Raw genomic sequence first — 19699 nt, 5'->3', positions numbered from 1 at the left:
CTTTCTTTAGCTTTCTGTAGTTTCCTTTTATTGTTTCTTTCTTTTCCTCATCTTGAGGAATCCTTGTACTGGTGCTCTTTTTTATTAATAAAATGTTGTGGGGGGCAAGCCCTGCAGTCTTAAAGGTCAAAAAAATGGATTCACCCGGATCCCAAGGTATATCAAATTCAATTTGAATTAGCAATGATTTGGTATTTAGTAGTGAGCACAAAGCAACATATATCAAGCAATGACGAAGTCTAACTCTCTTCCTATGCATCATCATGTCATATAAGAACAATTCATGCACATCAAGTAAAGGCCAATGCATAGCATAAGCAGTTTCTTGCAATTTAATCATGTTGGAAACATAAAGAGGTGGAGATGTAGTTCCTATCTCATAATAATTGCAAGTAGGAGCAGCAGGCACATGCATATTATATTCATCAAAATCATCATGTGCAACGGTAAAAGTCAACCCATCAATATAATCCTTAATAAGAGCAAACTTCTCCCATATAGTGTACTTGGGAGAATTCAAAAAGATAATAGGACTATCATGTGTGGGTGCAATAGCAACAATTTCATGTTTAACATAAGGAACAATAGTAAGTTCATCTCCATAAGCATAATTCATATTGGCATCATGGCCACAATCATAGCAAGCATCAAGTTCGTCAAAAAGGGATATTTCAAAAGAATCAACGAGATCATAACAATTATCATAGCATTCATCCTTCGGTAAGAACGAAGGGACATTAAACAATGTATGAGTTGAAGAGTTACTCTCATCAGAAGGTGGGCACGGGTAGCTAGTCCGCTCTTCCTCCTTTTGTTCTTCACTGTCATCATCATCTTTTTCATCCAATGAGCTCACAGTTTCATCCAATGAGTTCATAGTTTCATCAATTCCTTCTTCCATAGACTCTTGCAAAATATTAGTCTCTTCTTGGACAACGAGACTCTCAATAAATGCATCAATATCAGAATTGTATTTATAATTATCATAGAAATATTTAAGGATAGCAAAATTTTCAGGTCTATAAACAGAATCATCAAAATCTTCAAACTTTTCAAACAGAGATTCAATTTCATAAGCACCCTTAAAAGCAACAAATTCTTCTATCCGTTCCACATCATAATAATCATATATACCATTGGCATAAGAAGCCAAGGTTTCATTATCATTAAATTTGCATGAAAAGGGAAGGTGTGGAGCATTCATCCTAGAGAAACAAGTAAAATCATATCTCAAGCATAAATCCCGAGCATACCAATGCAACATATAAATTTGATCTCATAAAAGTTTCCCTTTTTGTGTCAAGCGATAATCCCTAAAGTATTCACGTTGATCCAACGCTACTCCCATTATCAAGTTGAATGTGGTTTTCTCGGGATTATCAAAGTAGTGCATAATACCTTTCACATAATGATAATTGAGGGTTTTAGGAGGTTCCCCATCTCCATGAGTAGCAAATACAACTAATTTTTTTGGTGCTTCGTGTTCCATATCCATAATTAAAGATAGAGAACAACTTAGAGCAGGAAATAAAAACTACTTAGTGATAAAGCAAACAAGCACACACGAGAATATTCACCCCACGCTATTGCTCCCCAGCAACGGCGCCAGAAAAAGGTCTTGATAACCCATCATTTGTAGCCTTCTTCGATAAATAAGAGTGTCGAACCCAATGAGGAGCTAAAGGCAAAACAAATATTCCCTCAAGTTCTATCGACCATCGATACAACTCTACGCACACTTGACCTTTGCTTTACCTAAAACAAGTGTGAAACTATTTTGCGAGAATAAAACTATGAGTACTTTGCAAGAATAAAACTACGAATAAAATGCAGGGTAATAAAAGTGGATAGCTTTTGTCAACAAGAAAGTCATTTGTCCCTAGGCAATCGATAACAAGTACCGGTAATCATTCTTGCAATTTTATATGAGGGAGAGGCATGAGGTAACATACTTCCTCTACTTGGATCATATGCACTTATGATTGGAACTCTAGCAAGCATCCGCAACTATTAAAGATCATTAAGGTCGTGAAACCCAACCATAGCATTAAGTATCAAGTCCTCTTTACTCCCATATGCCATAACCCACTTATCCACGTTTAGGCTGCTGTCACTCCCGCAACACTGACAATAAGCAAACCATGAACATATTACAACACCCTACAGCGGGGGGCCCTCATGATTGCGCGAGAATGGAGGGCACCATAGGACGGCACCATAAATAAAATATACAATCATACCAACCAACCAAGATCACGATTAACCCATAGGACAAAACGGATCTACTCAAACATCATAGGATAACCATAGATCATTGGGAAATAATATATGGAGTTGAGCACCATGTTTAAGTAGAGATTACAATGGGGAGAAGGGGTGTCACACCACTGCATAGAGGGGGAGAGAGTTCGTGTTAATGGTAGCAAGATTGTTGATGTAGATCGTCGTCAGGATCCTAGCCCCGGTGGCACTCCGGCGCCACTAGGAGAGAGGGGGAGAGAGCCCCCCTCCTTCTTATTCTTCCTTGGCCTCCCCCATAGATGGGAGGAGGGTTCCCCCTATGGTCCAAGGCCTCCATGGCGGCAGAGGGGCAGGAGCACCTTCGAGATTGGATCTCCCTCTCTGTTCTCTTCTGTTTCGTGCTCCCCAGATCTGGCCGAAAACCGTTTCTTATATTCTCGGAGATCTGTAACTCCGATTGTGCTGATCTTTTTACACGATTTTTTCCTGATATAAGCTTCCTTGCACCTGAAGTAGAGCTCCTACTGACGTACGAGGTGAGCACAACCCACCACCACGCGCCAGGGGCCTGGGTGCGCCCTGGTGTCTCATGGGCTGTGTGGGCCTCCGTTTGCGTTGATTCCACCTCCTAAAATTCACAAATATTCCAAAATAATTCTCTGTAGAGTTTCATCACGTTTGGACTTCATTTGATATGGATTTTCTGCGATACAAAAACATGCAACAAATAGGAACTGGCACTGGGCACTGGATAAGTAAGTTAGTCCAAATAAATCATATAAAAAGTTGCCAAAAGTATGTAAAAGTTGAATAATATTGGCATGAAACAATCAAAAATTATATATACGACGGAGACATATCAAACTCCCAGATACTATAGGAATGCTTTGGGTGTATCAAACGTCACAACTTAACTGGGTGACCATAAAGGTGCAATACAGGTATCTCCGAAAGTGTCTGTTGGGTTGGCACGAATCGAGACTGTGATTTGTCACTCCGTATGACGGAGAGGTATCTCTGGGCCCACTCGATAATGCATCATCATAATGAGCTCAATGTGACTAAGGAGTTAGACACGGGATCATGCATTACAGAACAAGTAAAGAGACTTGCAGGTAACGAGATTGAACGAGGTACGGGGATACTGATGATCGAATCTCGGCCAAGTAACATACCGATGGACAAAGGGAATTGTATATGGGATTGATTGAATCCCCGACATCGTGGTTCATCTGATGAGATCATCATGGTACATGTGGGAGCCAATATGGGTATCCAGATCCCGCTATTGGTTATTGGCCGGAGAGATGTGTCGGTCATGTCTGCATGGTTCCCGAACCCGTAGGGTCTACACACTTAAGGTTCAGTGACGCTAGAGTTGTAATGGGAAATTGTATGTGGTTGCTGAAAGTTGTTCGGAGTCCTGTATGAGATCCCAGATGTCATGAGGAGTTCCGAAGGTGAATATTTGTATATGGGAAGTCCAGTTTCAGTCGCCGGAATGGTTTCGGGGGTTATCGGTATTATACCGGGACCACCGAAAGGTGTCCGGGGGTCCACCGGGTGGGGCCACCTACCCCGGGGGACCAAGTGGGCTGAATACGGGTGGGAACCAGCCCCCTAGTGGGCTGGTGCGCCCCTCCCCCCCCCCATGGGCCAAGGCGCCTAGGGTTGGAAACCTTATGGGGTGGGGGCGCCTCCCACCAACTTGAAGGGCAAGCTCCCCCCTCCCTTGGCTGCCGTCCCCCCTCTAGATGCATCTAGGGGGGCATCCCCCTCTCCCCTTCACCCTATAAATAGAGGAGGGGTGGGAGGGCAGCCGGACCCTTGCCCCTGGCGCAGCCCTTCCCCCTCCTACACCTCCTCCTTAGTGCTTGGCGGAGCTCTGCCGGAGAACCACGAGCTTCACCACCATGCCATCGTGTTGCCGGAGTTCTCCCTCAACTTCTCCTTCCCCCTTGTTGGATAAAGAAGGAGGAGACATCCCCAGGTTGTACGTGTGTTGAACGCGGAGGCAACGTCCATTCGGCGTTTGGATCGGATCTTCCGCGATTTGAATTGCCACGAGTACGACTCCATCAACCGCATTCTTGTAACACTTCCGCTTAGCGATCTTCAAGTGAAGTCACACTCCCTCTCTCTCATTGCTAGCATCTCCTAGATTGATCTTGGTGACACGTAGGAAAAGTTTTGAATTATTACTACGTTCCCCAACAAATACAATTATAGCATGAACAATAGACAATTGTCATGAACAAGGAAATATAATAATAACCATTTTATTATTGCCTCTAGGGCATATTTCCAACACTTTCACCAAGCATGGTGAAGTGTCATGTAGTCGGCGTTCACACGACACCATTAGAGGAAGAACAACATAACACATCATCAAAACATTGAACGAAATCAACTTTTCACAAGCTTACTTATAACTAGACTTCTCCCATGCCCTCAAGAACAAAAAGAACTACTCACAAATCATATTCATGTTCACGATCAGAGGAGACAAATATATGATGAACGATCTGAACATATAATCTTCCACCAAGTAAACCAACTAGCATCAACTACAAGATGTAATCAACACTACTAGCACCCCCAGGTACCAATCTGAGGTTTGATACAAAGATTGAAAGTAAGGTAAGAACTAGGGTTTGGAGATGAGATGGTGCTGATGAAGATGTTGATGGGGATGAGTCCTACCACGATGAGAGGAGCATTGGTGATGATGATGGCTTCGATCCCCCCCCCCCGAGGTACGGATCAGTATTGACCTACGTCATATGTGTTATATATACCTCTTGTAAGCCGCCGCATGGGATAAGTTGATTAGTTGTAAATCCCTGGTGTTTGTAACCTCCCCTGATATGGTGAAGATTTGTTGGCTGGCGCCTGTGGTTTTTCCCCTTTGTGTTGGAGGGGTTTTCCACGTTAAATATCGTGTCCCCTACTTGTTTTCGTTCTTCCTCGTGTTGATTTGCTTGTCGTATCTCTAACATGGAGAGCAAAAGTGATCCGCCTCTGGTTCTGCCTCGAGACGACGACAGCTGGTCCCAAAAGTCTTCTTTCCATTTTTTCTAGGGTAAAAGGCTTCATATAATAGAAGATGAACGTCGGGGGACCTCTGTGGGCCCCACAAGCTCACTTGGCGTGCCTAGTGGGGTGGGCACACCCCTGAGCGTGTAGGCCCATGGAGAGTCCTCTCTGGTATCTTTTTCTTTCAGTATTTTTTATATATTTCAAAGTAAATCTCCGTAAATTTCAAAGTAATTTGGAGCTTCGAATAATAGCTTCCTTTGTTATAGCTTTTTTAGGCTCAGAATTCCAGCTCTCGGCAATCTCCCTCTTGTGATATAACTTACAATTTAAGAGAGAAAAGGCATTAGAATTGCATCATAAAGTGAACTCTAAAAAATATAAATAACAGTAAGAAAACATGATGCAAAATGGATGTATCAACTCTCCCAAGTTTAGACTTCGCTTGCCCTCAAGCAAATACCAAACTCGATAAACATGACCACAAGTTCAGAGAGAGAGGTGTCGATAAAAAGAAAAACGGACATGGCAGCATCGTATTTATAAGCATCATTATAATAGCTATTATTCATTCATAATACTTGCAATGATCAAGTAACAATCTATTCATAAGCCAAGGTATAGACAATAAACTCTTTTGGGAACTAAAAAACTATGTTTTCAGCCATTCAAGCAATTACAATTCATCGTACTTTCTAGGAGAGTCTATGTAAGAGCTTTTGATTTGGCAAACTTCACATGCTCAACTATCATATAGTCTTACAATGATTGCTGGTTACTCAAAGCATGTTTTCAGAGCAAACATGTTTCCATCGAACACATAGGAAGATGGGGGTTTAGTAGGTTACCGCCCAACTAAATTTCAATGGAGGTTCGGATTAGTCCATATGCTTTGTTCGCACTTTTTGCTTGACCTTTTGTCCGGTGCACATTCATCTTCCCATGCGCATTTAGGACACCTTGTCCCGTCGTTCTACATTTTTAGGTATTGAAAGTTGTATAAGACCACTGTGGTCATTTCTTCACTAGCCCTCCTATGTGTACACCACGTAAAGCTCAAAATGATGTCACACCTTCATGTGTTAAAGGCGATCTACCGATGCTAGGCGGCAACCGTTTGTTTATTATTACTCTGTGATCGGCGAAGCAAGTCAAAATTGCATACAAGAGCTCAGGCTTTTGGTGAGGAAAAGGCCATGGGCCCACATCTTGTACACACTCGATTTTTCTACGCTTGGGTTGTCTTGCATGGAAACAGAAGGAGAAAATGCTTCACAGCTAGCGTGGCTGATGGCGTGGCGGGGATGAAACGAAACAAAATGGATGATCGAGGTCGATGTATCAATATGTGTTAATGAGTCCCTTTATTTTGGTATCTATCTATCTCCTTGATTTAATAACATGTATTGTCATGCCGAGCATCCTGTTGACTGGTTTTATTGATTGTACGTAATCTAATATTAGTATGTATGTAGAATAAAGCATTACTCTTGAGTTTTCGTGATCCGTTAGTCCGAGATATTAGATCACTGTGTGGCATTATTATTATCATCATTATTATTTTTGTTATAATTATTATCATCATCATCATCATTAGTGAGTTTGGAATAAAATTCTAGATTGCGATAGTTGCAAGCTCGGTTGTTTGTAGCTGATATATTAATTGGTCATGGCACACATATCAATCTAATGAGAGAAGCCTTAGATAGTAGACCATTTACAGTTGTACAGGGCGGAGGTTTACTAAATCTATACATCTTGATGACGGATTTAAAAGTTATGTACATCCACATGCATGGATGGCAATAATTTCAATAGTTATACTGGACTTCTTTTTACACTAAATAAGGAAATTTTAACCGTTCTTTTTCTTTACTAGGCATACAACGTAGCTCGTACATGTGATCGCGCCCACCATGTCTAGAGGCTCATAATAAGTACTAAGCCAATCAATCATGGTATTAGATAATACATGGAGCTAAAGTTTAAATGGGAAGTTTGATGCCATTTATGCATGATAGTTATATATATAATTCTATGTGCTATCATATATATTGTTACCAGAACTAGCATGCAACGACTAGTTCGTTGTATGTAATGATGTAACGTCAGATTGACACGTTGTTCTTACTTTACGTCTGAACTTGGGTAAATACATCGATGTATTTTGTTTTTCAAGTGTAGGTTCATGTTTTGGTATTTTGTTTTTCAAGTGTAGGTTGGTTCTCTTTTCTTAACATGGTTTCTAATTAGCTTTTTGGTATCTACAAACATCTACTTGAAGGTTTCACTATTGTTATTTATTTACGTACAATTATGACATTTCTTAGGGGTTGTGATGTGTTTAGGTATAACCATCAAGATCTAATGCCAATGATCTCATCAATAATGAGGTGGTTCGATTAGGTATGTATGAAAATCTAATGTTTTAGATGTAGCTGTCAAAATCTATTGGCTACCTATATATCAATTACAATAGTAGTCCACTAAATCAATGACAAGTCGTTTATAGTTTTATGAGTTTTTTAGCTATCATTTTTCCCTAGTGTGGTTTTAGTATCTATCTCCTAAAACACTAAACTCCCTCGAAACAGAGCCTCCTTGTGTGTCGTGAGTTTTGAAGGCGGGTGGGCCTTTGCTGGTGCATGTGGGCTAGACGGGTTGGGCTAGTTGCCTACGACGCGTGACTTGCATTTGGTGTCTTCCATGAAACAACAATCCAGCTACATATAGCACTTCGTCTGTTGGTTCACGGATCTATAAAGAAAGTAAACTCCACCAACAAATCAAGAATGACTACACATGCCCAACATGAAACAAACCAAACTAGGAATAAAGTTCAGCTGAGAAACTAGAAGATTCACACACACACACGCACACACACACACACACACACACACACACACACACACACACACACACACACACACACGCACGCACGCACGCACGCACGCACGCACGCACGCACGTGCGTGCACTATTTGATTATTTACTCTACTATTTTTCTAGTGTTTTCTTTTTCCTACTTTTAAAATTTTTTTCATGAATAATTGTTAACCAACATGAACGTATGTGTAAACACACACTTTTAAAGAAAAATACGAACATTACTTTAAAATGCATGACGCTTTTAAAATACCACAAACACTTTTATATTTTGTAAACTTTTTATCAAATATATGCACACATCTATGTAAATAGATGATTTTTTTATTAAAAAATGTTTGATTACTTTTCAAAAATACATATAAATGATTTTTAACTACATGGACAATTTTGAAAGCATGGACACTTTTTACAATTCATAAACACTTATTTAATTTTTATGGACATTAAAAAAATATGCAAATATATTTGAAGTTATGTGAATACTTTTTAAAATATCATGACCATATTTCAAATTCACTAAAATACATGAAAAATTATTTCTAAGTATATGTGAATAATTTTCAAAATATCACGAAAGTTATCAGAAATACCTTGCAATTACCTAAACATTTATTTATTTTTTAGGAAAAATGAAATAAACAATCTACACAAAAACGAAAAAAATCTTGGTTAACCTATGCTAATGGGCCGGCTCAATATATAAGGTAGCGGGGGTAGTGCTATTGGACACTCTAATCGTCATATAGCAGTCCTTGCGCTGCTGTGTGCGTTGCTGGAGGCGTGCTTTGCTCTATGGTTAGCACATGTGTGAATGTCCAAGCTTAAAAAATGTGTGAATTTCCCATAAAAGGCATGTCATGTGTAATTAACGACGTCTTCTCCTCACGTCTAAACTCTTCCTTCAGTTAAAACAAAGGACACCATCGCAGCAAAGAAGAACAGCACTCATAATAACATAACTAAAGTCTGTAACCCACCGACCGGCCATGGTCCTGGTGCGACCACGGAAAAAATGGTCCCATGTACAAAGAACGATGCGGCAAAGCGCGTGACATGTTCTAGTTAAAATACTAAGCTACTTAGATTTAGAGCCTCATAGTACGAAATCACTAGTTAAAGAGTACTCTTTGCGGAGATCACTCCAATTTTCCCAGGTTACAACAAGTGGCGTGCTGCATGTGTACCATTTTTTGCAACCTGGGAGTTTTCTCTTTTTTTGTAGACCCGTTTATTCAAAACGTTTTTTTTTTACGAAATGCAGGCAGGTCGCTGCTTTCATTAAAAGAAGGGGAGTGCCTCAAGATAAGCCAAAAAGTGCTAGTTACAGGGTTACAGTGCAAGGTGGAAGAAAGGAAAGAGAAAAAGGAAATTACATTGCCAGAAACAGAACTCTCTTAACCATGATCTCCCAGCCACTGTGCACCCTGAGACCGGCAGTCCACCAATTACATTTCAAAACGTTTTATCTCTTAAACTGTGCGTCCAAATCTTGGACCGCTTTCGTCGTTGGATTCCTCGCGTCGAGATCTCAAAACGAGATCCCATGTTGATAGGTTTTGACGAACCTTTTTTTCAGAAAAAAAAACCGGACGCAAAAAACCGGACGAAAAAACCGAACTAGGAGCACGGGTTTTTTCCCTTTCCGAAAGAGGCATGCCCGTGCCTCTGATGAAATCACAACCGTGCCTCTCGCGGAAGCAAAACCGTGTCTCTCGCGAAAGGAAAAAAACCAGAAAACGCATTTTTTTCCTTTTTGAGGAGGCACGGCCGTGAATTTGGCGAAAGCACAACCGTGCCTCTCGCGGAAGCAAAACCGTATCTCTCGCGAAAGAAAAAAAGAAGAAAACATGTTTTTTTTGTTTCCAAGAGGCACGGCCATGGCTCTCGCGAAAGCACAACCGTGCCTCTCGCGAAAGCAAAACCGTGCCTCTCGTGAAAGAAAAAAAACAGAAAACATGTTTTTTGTTTCCAAAAGGTACGGCCGTGACTCTCGCGAAAGCACAACCGTGTCTCTCGCAAAAGCAAAACCGTTCCTCTCGCGAAAGAAAGAAAAAAAATGCGTTTTTTTCGTTTCCAAGAGGCACGGACGTGCCTCTCGCGAAAGCACAACCGTGTCTCTCGCAAAAACAAAACCAAGACTCCCGTGAAAAAAATTGTGTTTTTTTGCGAGAAAAAAATTTAAAAAAAATGGTCAAAAAGCTAGGAAAGACCGGTGGAAAACCAAAACGTCAAAAAAAACCGGAAAAAAAGTTTAAAAAGCTGAAAACGCGTGCGGAAAAATAAAAAAATAAAATTCGAAGGGAGCGCCCAAAGCGCAACACGTGGCAAATGGCTGAGAGCGCGCCAAGTGGCGCTGATCGTTGCGAGGCTCCCAAACGAGCGCTCGTTAATTAGTTGCTCCCCTCATAGTGTATTGAGGGTTGTGGGCGGCCTCCGTGTGTAATGGTGTGTGCAGATGGACCACCCGTTTTTTCTTGTTTCGAAAGGTGTGGTTTAGATTTTTTTTCTTTGTTTTCTGTGTTTTTACCAGTTTTATGTTTTTTCCTTCTTTTCTAATTTTTTGTTTGTTCTTCCTTCGTTTCATATTATTATTTTTCTTTCTTTTCTGTATTTTCACCTGTTTTAGCAGTTTTTTGTTTTCTATTTCTTTTATTTGTTTTTCCTTCTCTCTTTATTTCTAAAATTTATTTTTCATATGTTAATTCGTAAATCCTCTATTCTTAAATAGCTACGACCCATTACCTAACGTTTCTCTTTATGCAACAATACCACATCACCGAGCCATGCATGTAGTCATGAGTTACTTTTTTCATTACTCTCTTCATGCAAAGCATATTACTTCATGCATGACTTTCCAGAGAATTAAAGTCATGTAAGACATTTTATATTCTTTTTTGCGTTAACTTTAGTCTTCTAACGATTAGCCATATATCTTTTTAATAAGGTTTCCGTAGCAATGCACAGGGCATCATCTACTCCCTCCGTTCCGAATTACTTGTCTTGGATTTGTCTAGATACGGATGTATCTAGACTCATTTTAGTGCTAGATACCTCCGTATCTAGACAAATCTAAGACAAGTAATTCGGAACGGAGGGAGTAGTATTTATTAAAGTCCTATCATTTGAGAAAACCTATGAACATTTTTAAAGTCAATGAAAATTTTAAAATTTAAAACCCTTTTTCAACTTTGTAAACGTTATTTGAAACAGTTTTGCTAGAACTCATCTAGATGAGATATAATTTGGTCTCATTCACCTTTTATAGTCATTATATGTGATGCTATGAGATGCGTATATGCTGACGTGGGTTATATCTGTTCTTGTTTTCAAAGTAAATGAGACCAAATTACATCTCATCTAGATGATCTCTAGGTACTCCCTATTTGAAATCGATGGAAAAAATTTAAATTCATGATTTTTTTTCTCAATAATTCGCATTTTATATTGGTAGGTTAGGGAGGGGAGGGGGGAGGGGCGGAAAAAATGGATAAGAGAGCGAGTGGAGTTAGGGGGCGGGCTGAGCGAGCAAGAGCTTCATGGGCTGACCTATGTGAACAATATGACAGCAATTCCATTGTTTCAACATAGAATAAGAGCTCCCAAGGGCTCACACAACCACCACCTGCTGACACTAGGGTTGAAACGTGTAAGAACCTAACAACCACACATTTAACAAATCCACTTTCCTCTCAGAACAAATATCATCTTCAACAATAATCCAACACGATATGCGAGTGACAAAAAAGAATACTCCATAAAATAAATAAAATCCAAGCCAACATAGATAAAATCAGAAGGCAACAACCAACCGTAATAATCTGCTAGAGAAAAAAGAGCTAATCCACAAATGAATGAAAAACAGTGCGACGAAGCATGTCGCATGTTTGCCTCTAGTGGTATAGAAGATGTTCACAAACGGGTGGTCCCCATCAAACTTCGACAAACTGAACAAAAGTACATAAAATAGAGATCTCAGAATTTAGTAAGAGGTTCCATTTATTTATTTTACTTGGGAGAGTGGAAGGCGACTAGAGTTCCACGGGCTCTGTCAGTATCAGCTCGCAGTATCCAGAACAAATATATACCCTAAAAAATCCATCCAGAAGATGTATAGAAGAAACGTCATGAAGAATAAAAAGGGATGTATCTAGAACTAAAATACGTCTAGATACATCTTCTTTTATCCATTTTGATGACAAGTATTTCCGGACGGAGGGAGTATGTCAAAAGAAACATTCAGAACTTCATATATCTTTCGAAATATTTCAAGTCTAAGTATACGTGCAAACATGCTGTGGTTGCAAAATTAATTAATCACCCATAACGACCGACATTTCATTCACCACCCGACAACATTACTATTAGTGTCATACCGCAAATCCACTGATACATAGCATAACAGGTAGAGTACCATTCGATTGTTCTGCTAAAGCCTACAACATACAGAATCTAGCTTCACTGCTAAGTAGTAGCACCACAATGGCAGTCAATAAAGTGACCTCGTTTCAGAATGAGATAAACTACTAGAGGTAAGAACTAAGAACTAGCGCACCCTTCCCATATGCAAATGAGTAGCAAAACTTCCTAGTCGTTGCCCCGAATAGGGTATCAAATATACAGCGGTAACCTAACATACGGAACATAGTTCTAGCGAGACACCGAAACTCCGATTATACCATAGGGTTCGGACCCTGATTAAGGGCATAGGATTTCCCTGCACCAAGACAGTTCAGCCCAACAGTTTGCCACCTTCAGAGAACTTGGGGGAGAGGCAGATAGATAGTACATGTAACCTTACTGTCTTGTTGCATTTATCACAGCTTTGCTCAAACCGAGGGGAAGAACTTGTTGAGGTTGAACGGCAGGGAGTAAAACTCCTCGCTCCTTGTGTCGGTCCGGTACGACCGGAACTTGTCCCACCAGTGGTATCCGCGGTCTTTCCTTACAGCGCCGTCATGCCTGTGTAGCGTGTTGTCCAGCACGTATGCAACAATGCCACCGACGAAAGCCTTGGACGAGAACAGCACATTCACCATGTCGTTGAACTGTGGAAGTTAGATGAAAAAAACGGTCAGTGTCCGCTCACATAGAAAGCAAGCATGATCAATTGCACTGCCACGTACCCATCTTGCGCGTGTGTGTACAGGGCCAAATCCAGCGACGGATGTGTACTCGTTGAAGTACTGTGGAACTGAAAAGCCCATGAACACTGAAAACCCAAGGATGAACTTTGTCCTGAAACTATTGAGATTGCAGAACTGAAGGAAGCCAAGCCCAGCAGAACCTGTTAACAGATTAAACCAGAGCTTCTATCAGAATTCAAAATTTTCTCATATGTAACCTGTTAACAGAGTAAGTGTCATGGTTTTAGTTGAAATTTGAATCGGAGGGAGTAAGTTTTTTGCAGTTTAAATGAAAATCGCAATGAGTGATCTGAAGCTTTTCACCTACCAACGTATGCAAAGAAGACGCAGTAGAGGGCTGCAAAGATGGGTGCAGGTATTGATGCAAAGACAGCTCCAAATTTTCCTGGGAAGACACGGGCAATTGTTCTAGGTCAGAGCTAAGTTAACTGCAAATTGAAATGTCAACCAGCTCCAAATATATGTTATTGTGCTAAGCATTATAAGCAATATTACGCTGGTAACAGGTAGTACCATACATAAGTGAAAAGGCACATCATCGCACTTCACATTTCCACGGTTTCCACACAACATACACAGCTCTTCTAATCAAGCAAGAGACGTGCATCGGTACAGGCCCAGACACTAGAAGCAAAATAACAAGCTATAGAACTGCACCAAATAAACAGCCTACGAAATACAATGATGCAACAGATGACATCAGCAGGTCAATTTGGGAGTTACTAAATTGAGTACAAAATCTGAGTAAATATGCTACCTATACTGACCTACAAAATAATCAAAATATCAATTAATTGGAAGCAAGCTTACCAAGGATAGAGAAGAATATCATAAAACCAGCTGATATTTGCACTACTCTTCGGCTACCAACACGTGTCAAGGCTAGCAACCCAGCATTTTCACTGCAAAGAAGCATAGTGGTTGCACGATGTTGATACGAATAGTCGTTGTTGCATCAAATGGAAATAAGGTGCATTCCTTAGAGGTAGAAGTATAAATTATATGATGCTTACATCGATACAGAAGATCCATTTCCAGTTCCAAATAGTCCATCCAGAAGGATACCAACACCCTGTAGCAAGAAGAGTAGCATACGCATCGAGTGAGTTCAAAGTTGAGATTGATCTAGTCAAGCTTGGCATGTACCTGCCAACCAACACCACGGCTAAGTACAGAGGGTGGGAGAGGTGTGGCACTTGCAAATCTTGAAACAGCAATGAAGGAACCCGTAGACTACAAACATAAAAGTTAGGAGATTGATTATTCCATCATTTAAGAAGATCAAGTGAGTGCAAATAGAGGGTGGAAAACTGGTACTCCGAAGAGAGAGGGGGGGGGGGGGTCGAACCTCCACCAGAGCAACAAATGATGCAGCCATCATGGCAAAAGCTTCGCCAGCATCAAAAGTTGGAGCACCCCACTGGAAGGGATATGGTACTCTTATCCTGTCATTATAGTAGAAGAAACGGAGACATTCATGTTACTAAACAGCAAGGTTGGTGCAAATGGAACAAGCATATCTTCAGAAAAACACAACAATACCAGGGGGCACCACCAATTAGTCCAGATCGGTCAGTGCGGCAATGAAACTGGGTCTTCGGTGATACATTCCTGTAAGCTCCTCCAACCGTCAGCAGATATGCATACAGCCACACTATGGGAATAGTGAATAGAACAGCAAACCGGTCGAAGATAGACTTCATCATATGTATAGTATGGGGCAGGTACTGCAAAAATTGAAGGGGGGTGGGGGGCGTAAAAATGCAGCTGGAGCACATTGTTATGCTGGGTAACAAAAGGTTAAAAATATTGAGTGCATATGAATTGTGTCGAACCATTGCGAATATCACCAGGAGGATCAGTTCAGGCAGACCAATCTCAACACATTTAGCAACCTGTGTATTTATTGTTCAAACATAAGTATGTATGATTAAACAAGTATCGAGTAGAAACACACTGCTCAGATCTTACCGATGGAAAACCAAGCTCATACAGTCCAAAGCCAACTAACGCTATCAAAGGAGCAGCTGACAGTGGACTGAGATATCTGAAACAAAATCAGTATATTCATGAGATTTGAAAGTTAAACACGCTATTCCTGCTAGAACACTTTTTGCTTCGGTGCCTCTGAAATAGCAACTGAGTTGAGACATAACAATTACGCATTGTTCATCTTCCTACCTGGCAACATTACGCCAGAGGCCACTGAAGCCCACTATGATCTGTAGTGCAGAAGCAACGATCAAAGCACCTTGTGTTCCACGCATGATTTTGAGGAATTTCTTCAAAAACAAAATCCAGGTGATTAATCAGTCTACATGTAGGAAAAGATTACTGGGAAGCAAGTACAATTATCCTTATTTTTAACATACAGTGTGTGGATCAGGTTCGTTCGTGTAGCGTCCTGCAAGTATGATCGAAATGGTTGGTAGAACAAAGGTGTAAGATCCACCAATCACCGCAGGCAATCGGGTACCAAAGAAACTCTGTAGAAGGGTGTTGATTCCAGCCACAAAGAGCAATGTCTGGATAACAACTGCCTTGTCCTCCTAACAAAGTTAGAAACACAATTAGTCATCAATCGACAGATTGATTCTCAGAAAGAAAAAACAATCGACAGATTCAGTCCAAAGCAACAGAACTTGGTAAACTGGTGTAGCCTTACATTGTTTCCTCCCATTTGTGGAACAAGTGCAGTAGGTATGATAACAGTAGTTCCCAGCATGACCAGATAATGCTGAAAGCCAAGGAGAATGGCCTCCGCTGCATTATGTAAAATTTCATAGTCAAAATTTCAGAACTAAGTTTCTCACTGAGCACATATAAGTTAAAACAGAATATAGTGCAAGTGTATAGATAAACTATTTCTATAGCAAATTTTTCCTGCTTTCTATAGATATACCTCGCAAGGCTAGCAAAAAGATGGAAGTTAATGGAAGCAAAACAAAAATAATAAAATATAATTGCCGATATGACCACATCATCCAGTCAATATTCTGAACAAAAAGGACTCTGTGTTCATCATTTCTCCATCCAGAGCATTCAACCTTACAACTCCTCCCATGTTAACATCACTCCGTTCCATAATGTAGTGCGTGTAGATTTTTTTGAAAAGATAAACTTTGACCAAGTTATTAGAGATAACTATTCATATCTACAGTACAAAATATACAAAGTATAAAATTTCATCTTATAATGAATCTAATGATATAAGTTTGGCATTCTAGATGTAAATGTTCTCCTCCACAAATCAGGTCAAAGTTTGTGATGCTTGACTTTTCAAAAAATCTATATGCACTATAACTCAGGAGTTATGAGCAGGAATTCAAGATAGCAAGACATAAAAGGATTGTAATTAACAAAGACCCCCCCCCCCCTGCGTACGGAACTCAGGTTAGGAAGGGTACACATTAAATGCGCAAAGATTAGGATAATAAAAGTGTGATTCTCCTTATTTACAGTGTCAGCCTTACATGTGGATTTGACTCGGTTCAGACACAGACAAGGGACTCAGAAGCAAACAAGAATTCGCTCTTCTACAAAATGGATCATATTTATTACTGGTACTATTTGTACTGCAAGCGCCCATACACATTGCATTAACCAAAACAAAGCTGCTTGGGAGCAAAGTATCTAAAACAGACAAGGAATGCATGATAATAACACACAAGGTAGAAAATGGAAATGAGAAACCCCTGCCGAGTAACTGGAGAATCAATGCAGCTGAAAGGGACAACGATGGGTGGACATGAACCTCCGGTTTGGAACCACCTACCGACACGGTCAGTGCCTATGATGCATGCACTGGATGCACAGCACGGAACACGCCAACTAAATATAGAAGATAGATTGGCAACAACATATAGTAACCAAAACGAACGCCCGGTGCACGCGGTAAAGCCGAAACGAGTCAACGCGTGAGTTCACATGAAACCAATGTTTAAGTACTGCCCTACAAAATCGTAAAAATAGCACCAGATTTCCTGGAAACTCGTCAGAATCGAAGTCATAATCGAGTTGACACTGACTAAGTCAAGGCGAAAGCGAAGCTGGATCGCAGATTCAGAAACCAGTCCGCCACTTGAGCATCAAAGGCAGTAAAAACACCAAAAAAATCCATCCAAAATCCCCATCTGACAATCATGCAAATTCCTTGTTTGTTGAATGTCGAGTAGCATCAACACGGGTCAAACCTTTGCAGCAGCAGTTACACTAGATAAACTAGGAGGATATTCAACGCAGCACCCCATTAAAGCGCATTAATAAACTACCAGGGGAACAAAACGGAAAAGGCAGCCTGCCTTTTATTTTGGAATATCCGCCGGGAAGCAAAGCTCAGGCAGATCTGGCGGCGGTTCCTCGCCGCGCAACAAGCTGGAGCGAGGCGAAGCATCTAGGAGCCCATTCACCAACCACCGAGGCCACGAACCCACCACCCCCGAAAATGACGGCAGCAACGGCAAAGTTCGTGATACGGCCCGTCGCCATCGCAACCAGAAAACTCTGCCGCCCAAAAACACAAAAACCGCTGGCGCTAGAACCGCCGGCGACGGGCGAACGGGGGAGCATGTGAGGGAGAGGAAGGGAGGGAGAAGGAGCATTTACGCCACGGGGGTGGGCTGGTGATGCAGTAGGAGACCCCGGGCAGCTGGTCCTTGACGGGGTGCGGCGCCAGGTCGTCCTGCTTCTGTCCCCCGCCGCCGCCGCCGCCTCCTCCCCCACCTCCGGCCATCTCTCTCGCGCCCCTCCTCTCCGCCTCAGATCACGCGCGCCGACGCGCTCCTCCTCCTCCCGAGCCCTCCCTCGCTCAAACCAGAGCCACAATGCGAGCCGCCGCGGAGTGGTAGTGAGGAGTGGGGGAGTGGCGCGGTAGCGGTACAGCGGCTTCCAGTGGTGGCGGCGGTATGGTATGGTAGTCTAGTACCACTCCCAGGACGCTACCGCTAGCGCTAGCGTGTGGTGCTTGCGCTGGTGCTGGTGGTGGGTCGGAGGCGGAGAGCGCAGAAGCGGTCAAAAAAGCGATTCAGCACGGCGCGCTGCGGTGCAGTGCAGAGGGAGGTGGCAGGCAGGGCAGGAGGAAGCGGTTGTTTTGTTCTGCCCCGCGTCGTCACCCTCTGCTCTGCTCTGCCTTGGGTTTGGCTTGCGGGGGGTGGGAGCGGTTCACGGCACCGCGCACGCCGACGCAGCGGTCCAAAACCGCATTTACGCCCCGCCTTGTCCTGCGCGTGCGACCCCTTGCGCCCCACCGCGAATCTCCCCTGTAGCTCCTGCCTGCCAGTATCCCACTGTAGTAGTAGTACTCCTCTTCTCTCTCTTCCTACTCGGCGCGGCACGGAGCGGGGACGATCTTCTCTCTCTTCCTACTCGGAGCGGCACGGAGCGGGGACGATGCTTCTGCGTGGTTTCTCCGTTGAGAGTTGGCAGTGAAATCGGGCGTGTTTTTGGAGGCAGATAGATTTGGACATTATCACATTTGGGTTCCGTTTCCTCGCCCGGGTTTTGTGGTCGGCGACGTGCCCGGAAACGTGATTCCATCATGGATTGCGCGTGAAGAAAGGGGGCTCTCCCTCCGCCCTGCCTGCCCTGCTAGTCCTACCGCCACAGTGGTTTACCTAGGGGAGCTACAAGGGAAAAGGGAGGGTGAAAGCCGTGTCGACCGGCTGAATTATTGTGCCCGTTTTGGGCGAGGCTAGCAGGAAACGGCTGGCTAGCGGTGCCACCACTCTACAGGAGGAGGGAGGGAGGTGCTCCTATCCTACTCGACTCGGCTCGTACGAGCCGGATGGACGGACGGATGGGCTCCTCCCGCTTCTCACTTTCCCATGCCCTGCTCCGACCGAGGAGATGTGAAAAGAGAGCAGCAGGCAGGGACGGACGGGCGTAGGACGGTGCTTTTGACTGCCTGTACGCACGCAAAGCAGCGCCGCCGTACGCACCCCCTATCATTGTGCTCCTCCTGCCCTTCCCCATCCCCCGTTTTACTCTGCCGCAGCAGGGATAAAATTACTGTTCTGACCCTTAAGGCAAACTAAATCCCGATTTGACCTCGTTTCAAAAAAAATTTCGTTTCTGACCTTTTTCGGTGACGCCAAGGTCCCTGGCGTCTGGGTTACGAAGCAGACGCCACGGTCCCTGGCGTCTGGCCCCTGGCCCGCACTGCCCGCCTGCCCGTTGACCTGCTGACGTGGCAAAGGGGCCAGACGCCAGGGTCCCTGGCGTCTGGCCCCGGTAAGTGGATAACCGCGCGGGCCAGCCCACCCATCCCCATCTTTCTCCTGGCGGCGCACGACGAACAGAGGGCTCTGTTCTTCGCCCCTTCTCTCCCTCCCACCACCACCCCCCTTGATCTACTCCATCAACCCCTCAAACTCACAGATCGGACCCCCCCC

At 42.8% G+C, this 19699-nt stretch overlaps 1 protein-coding gene across 1 annotated transcript; it reads right to left on the bottom strand.

Annotated features, from left to right (window-relative positions):
- Positions 1 to 12476: 12476 nt before the first annotated feature.
- LOC119322162 (nucleobase-ascorbate transporter 6-like) lies at positions 12477 to 18459 on the bottom strand. The gene is made up of 14 exons (XM_037595654.1): positions 17916 to 18459; positions 15976 to 16073; positions 15683 to 15859; positions 15492 to 15592; positions 15282 to 15357; positions 15146 to 15205; positions 14853 to 15037; positions 14659 to 14755; positions 14457 to 14543; positions 14324 to 14382; positions 14121 to 14212; positions 13618 to 13695; positions 13290 to 13450; positions 12477 to 13211 (listed from the first exon to the last, which is right to left on the bottom strand). The coding sequence occupies exons 1-14, from the start codon at positions 18040 to 18042 to the stop codon at positions 12993 to 12995; spliced, it is 1617 nt and encodes a 538-aa protein (XP_037451551.1). The 5' UTR covers positions 18043 to 18459; the 3' UTR covers positions 12477 to 12992.
- Between the last annotated feature and the right edge of the window lie 1240 nt (positions 18460 to 19699).

Source organism: Triticum dicoccoides, chromosome 6B, assembly GCF_002162155.2.
Source record: "Triticum dicoccoides isolate Atlit2015 ecotype Zavitan chromosome 6B, WEW_v2.0, whole genome shotgun sequence".
Classification (NCBI taxonomy): domain Eukaryota; kingdom Viridiplantae; phylum Streptophyta; class Magnoliopsida; order Poales; family Poaceae; genus Triticum; species Triticum dicoccoides.
This window is presented reverse-complemented; position numbering and strand designations above follow the sequence as displayed.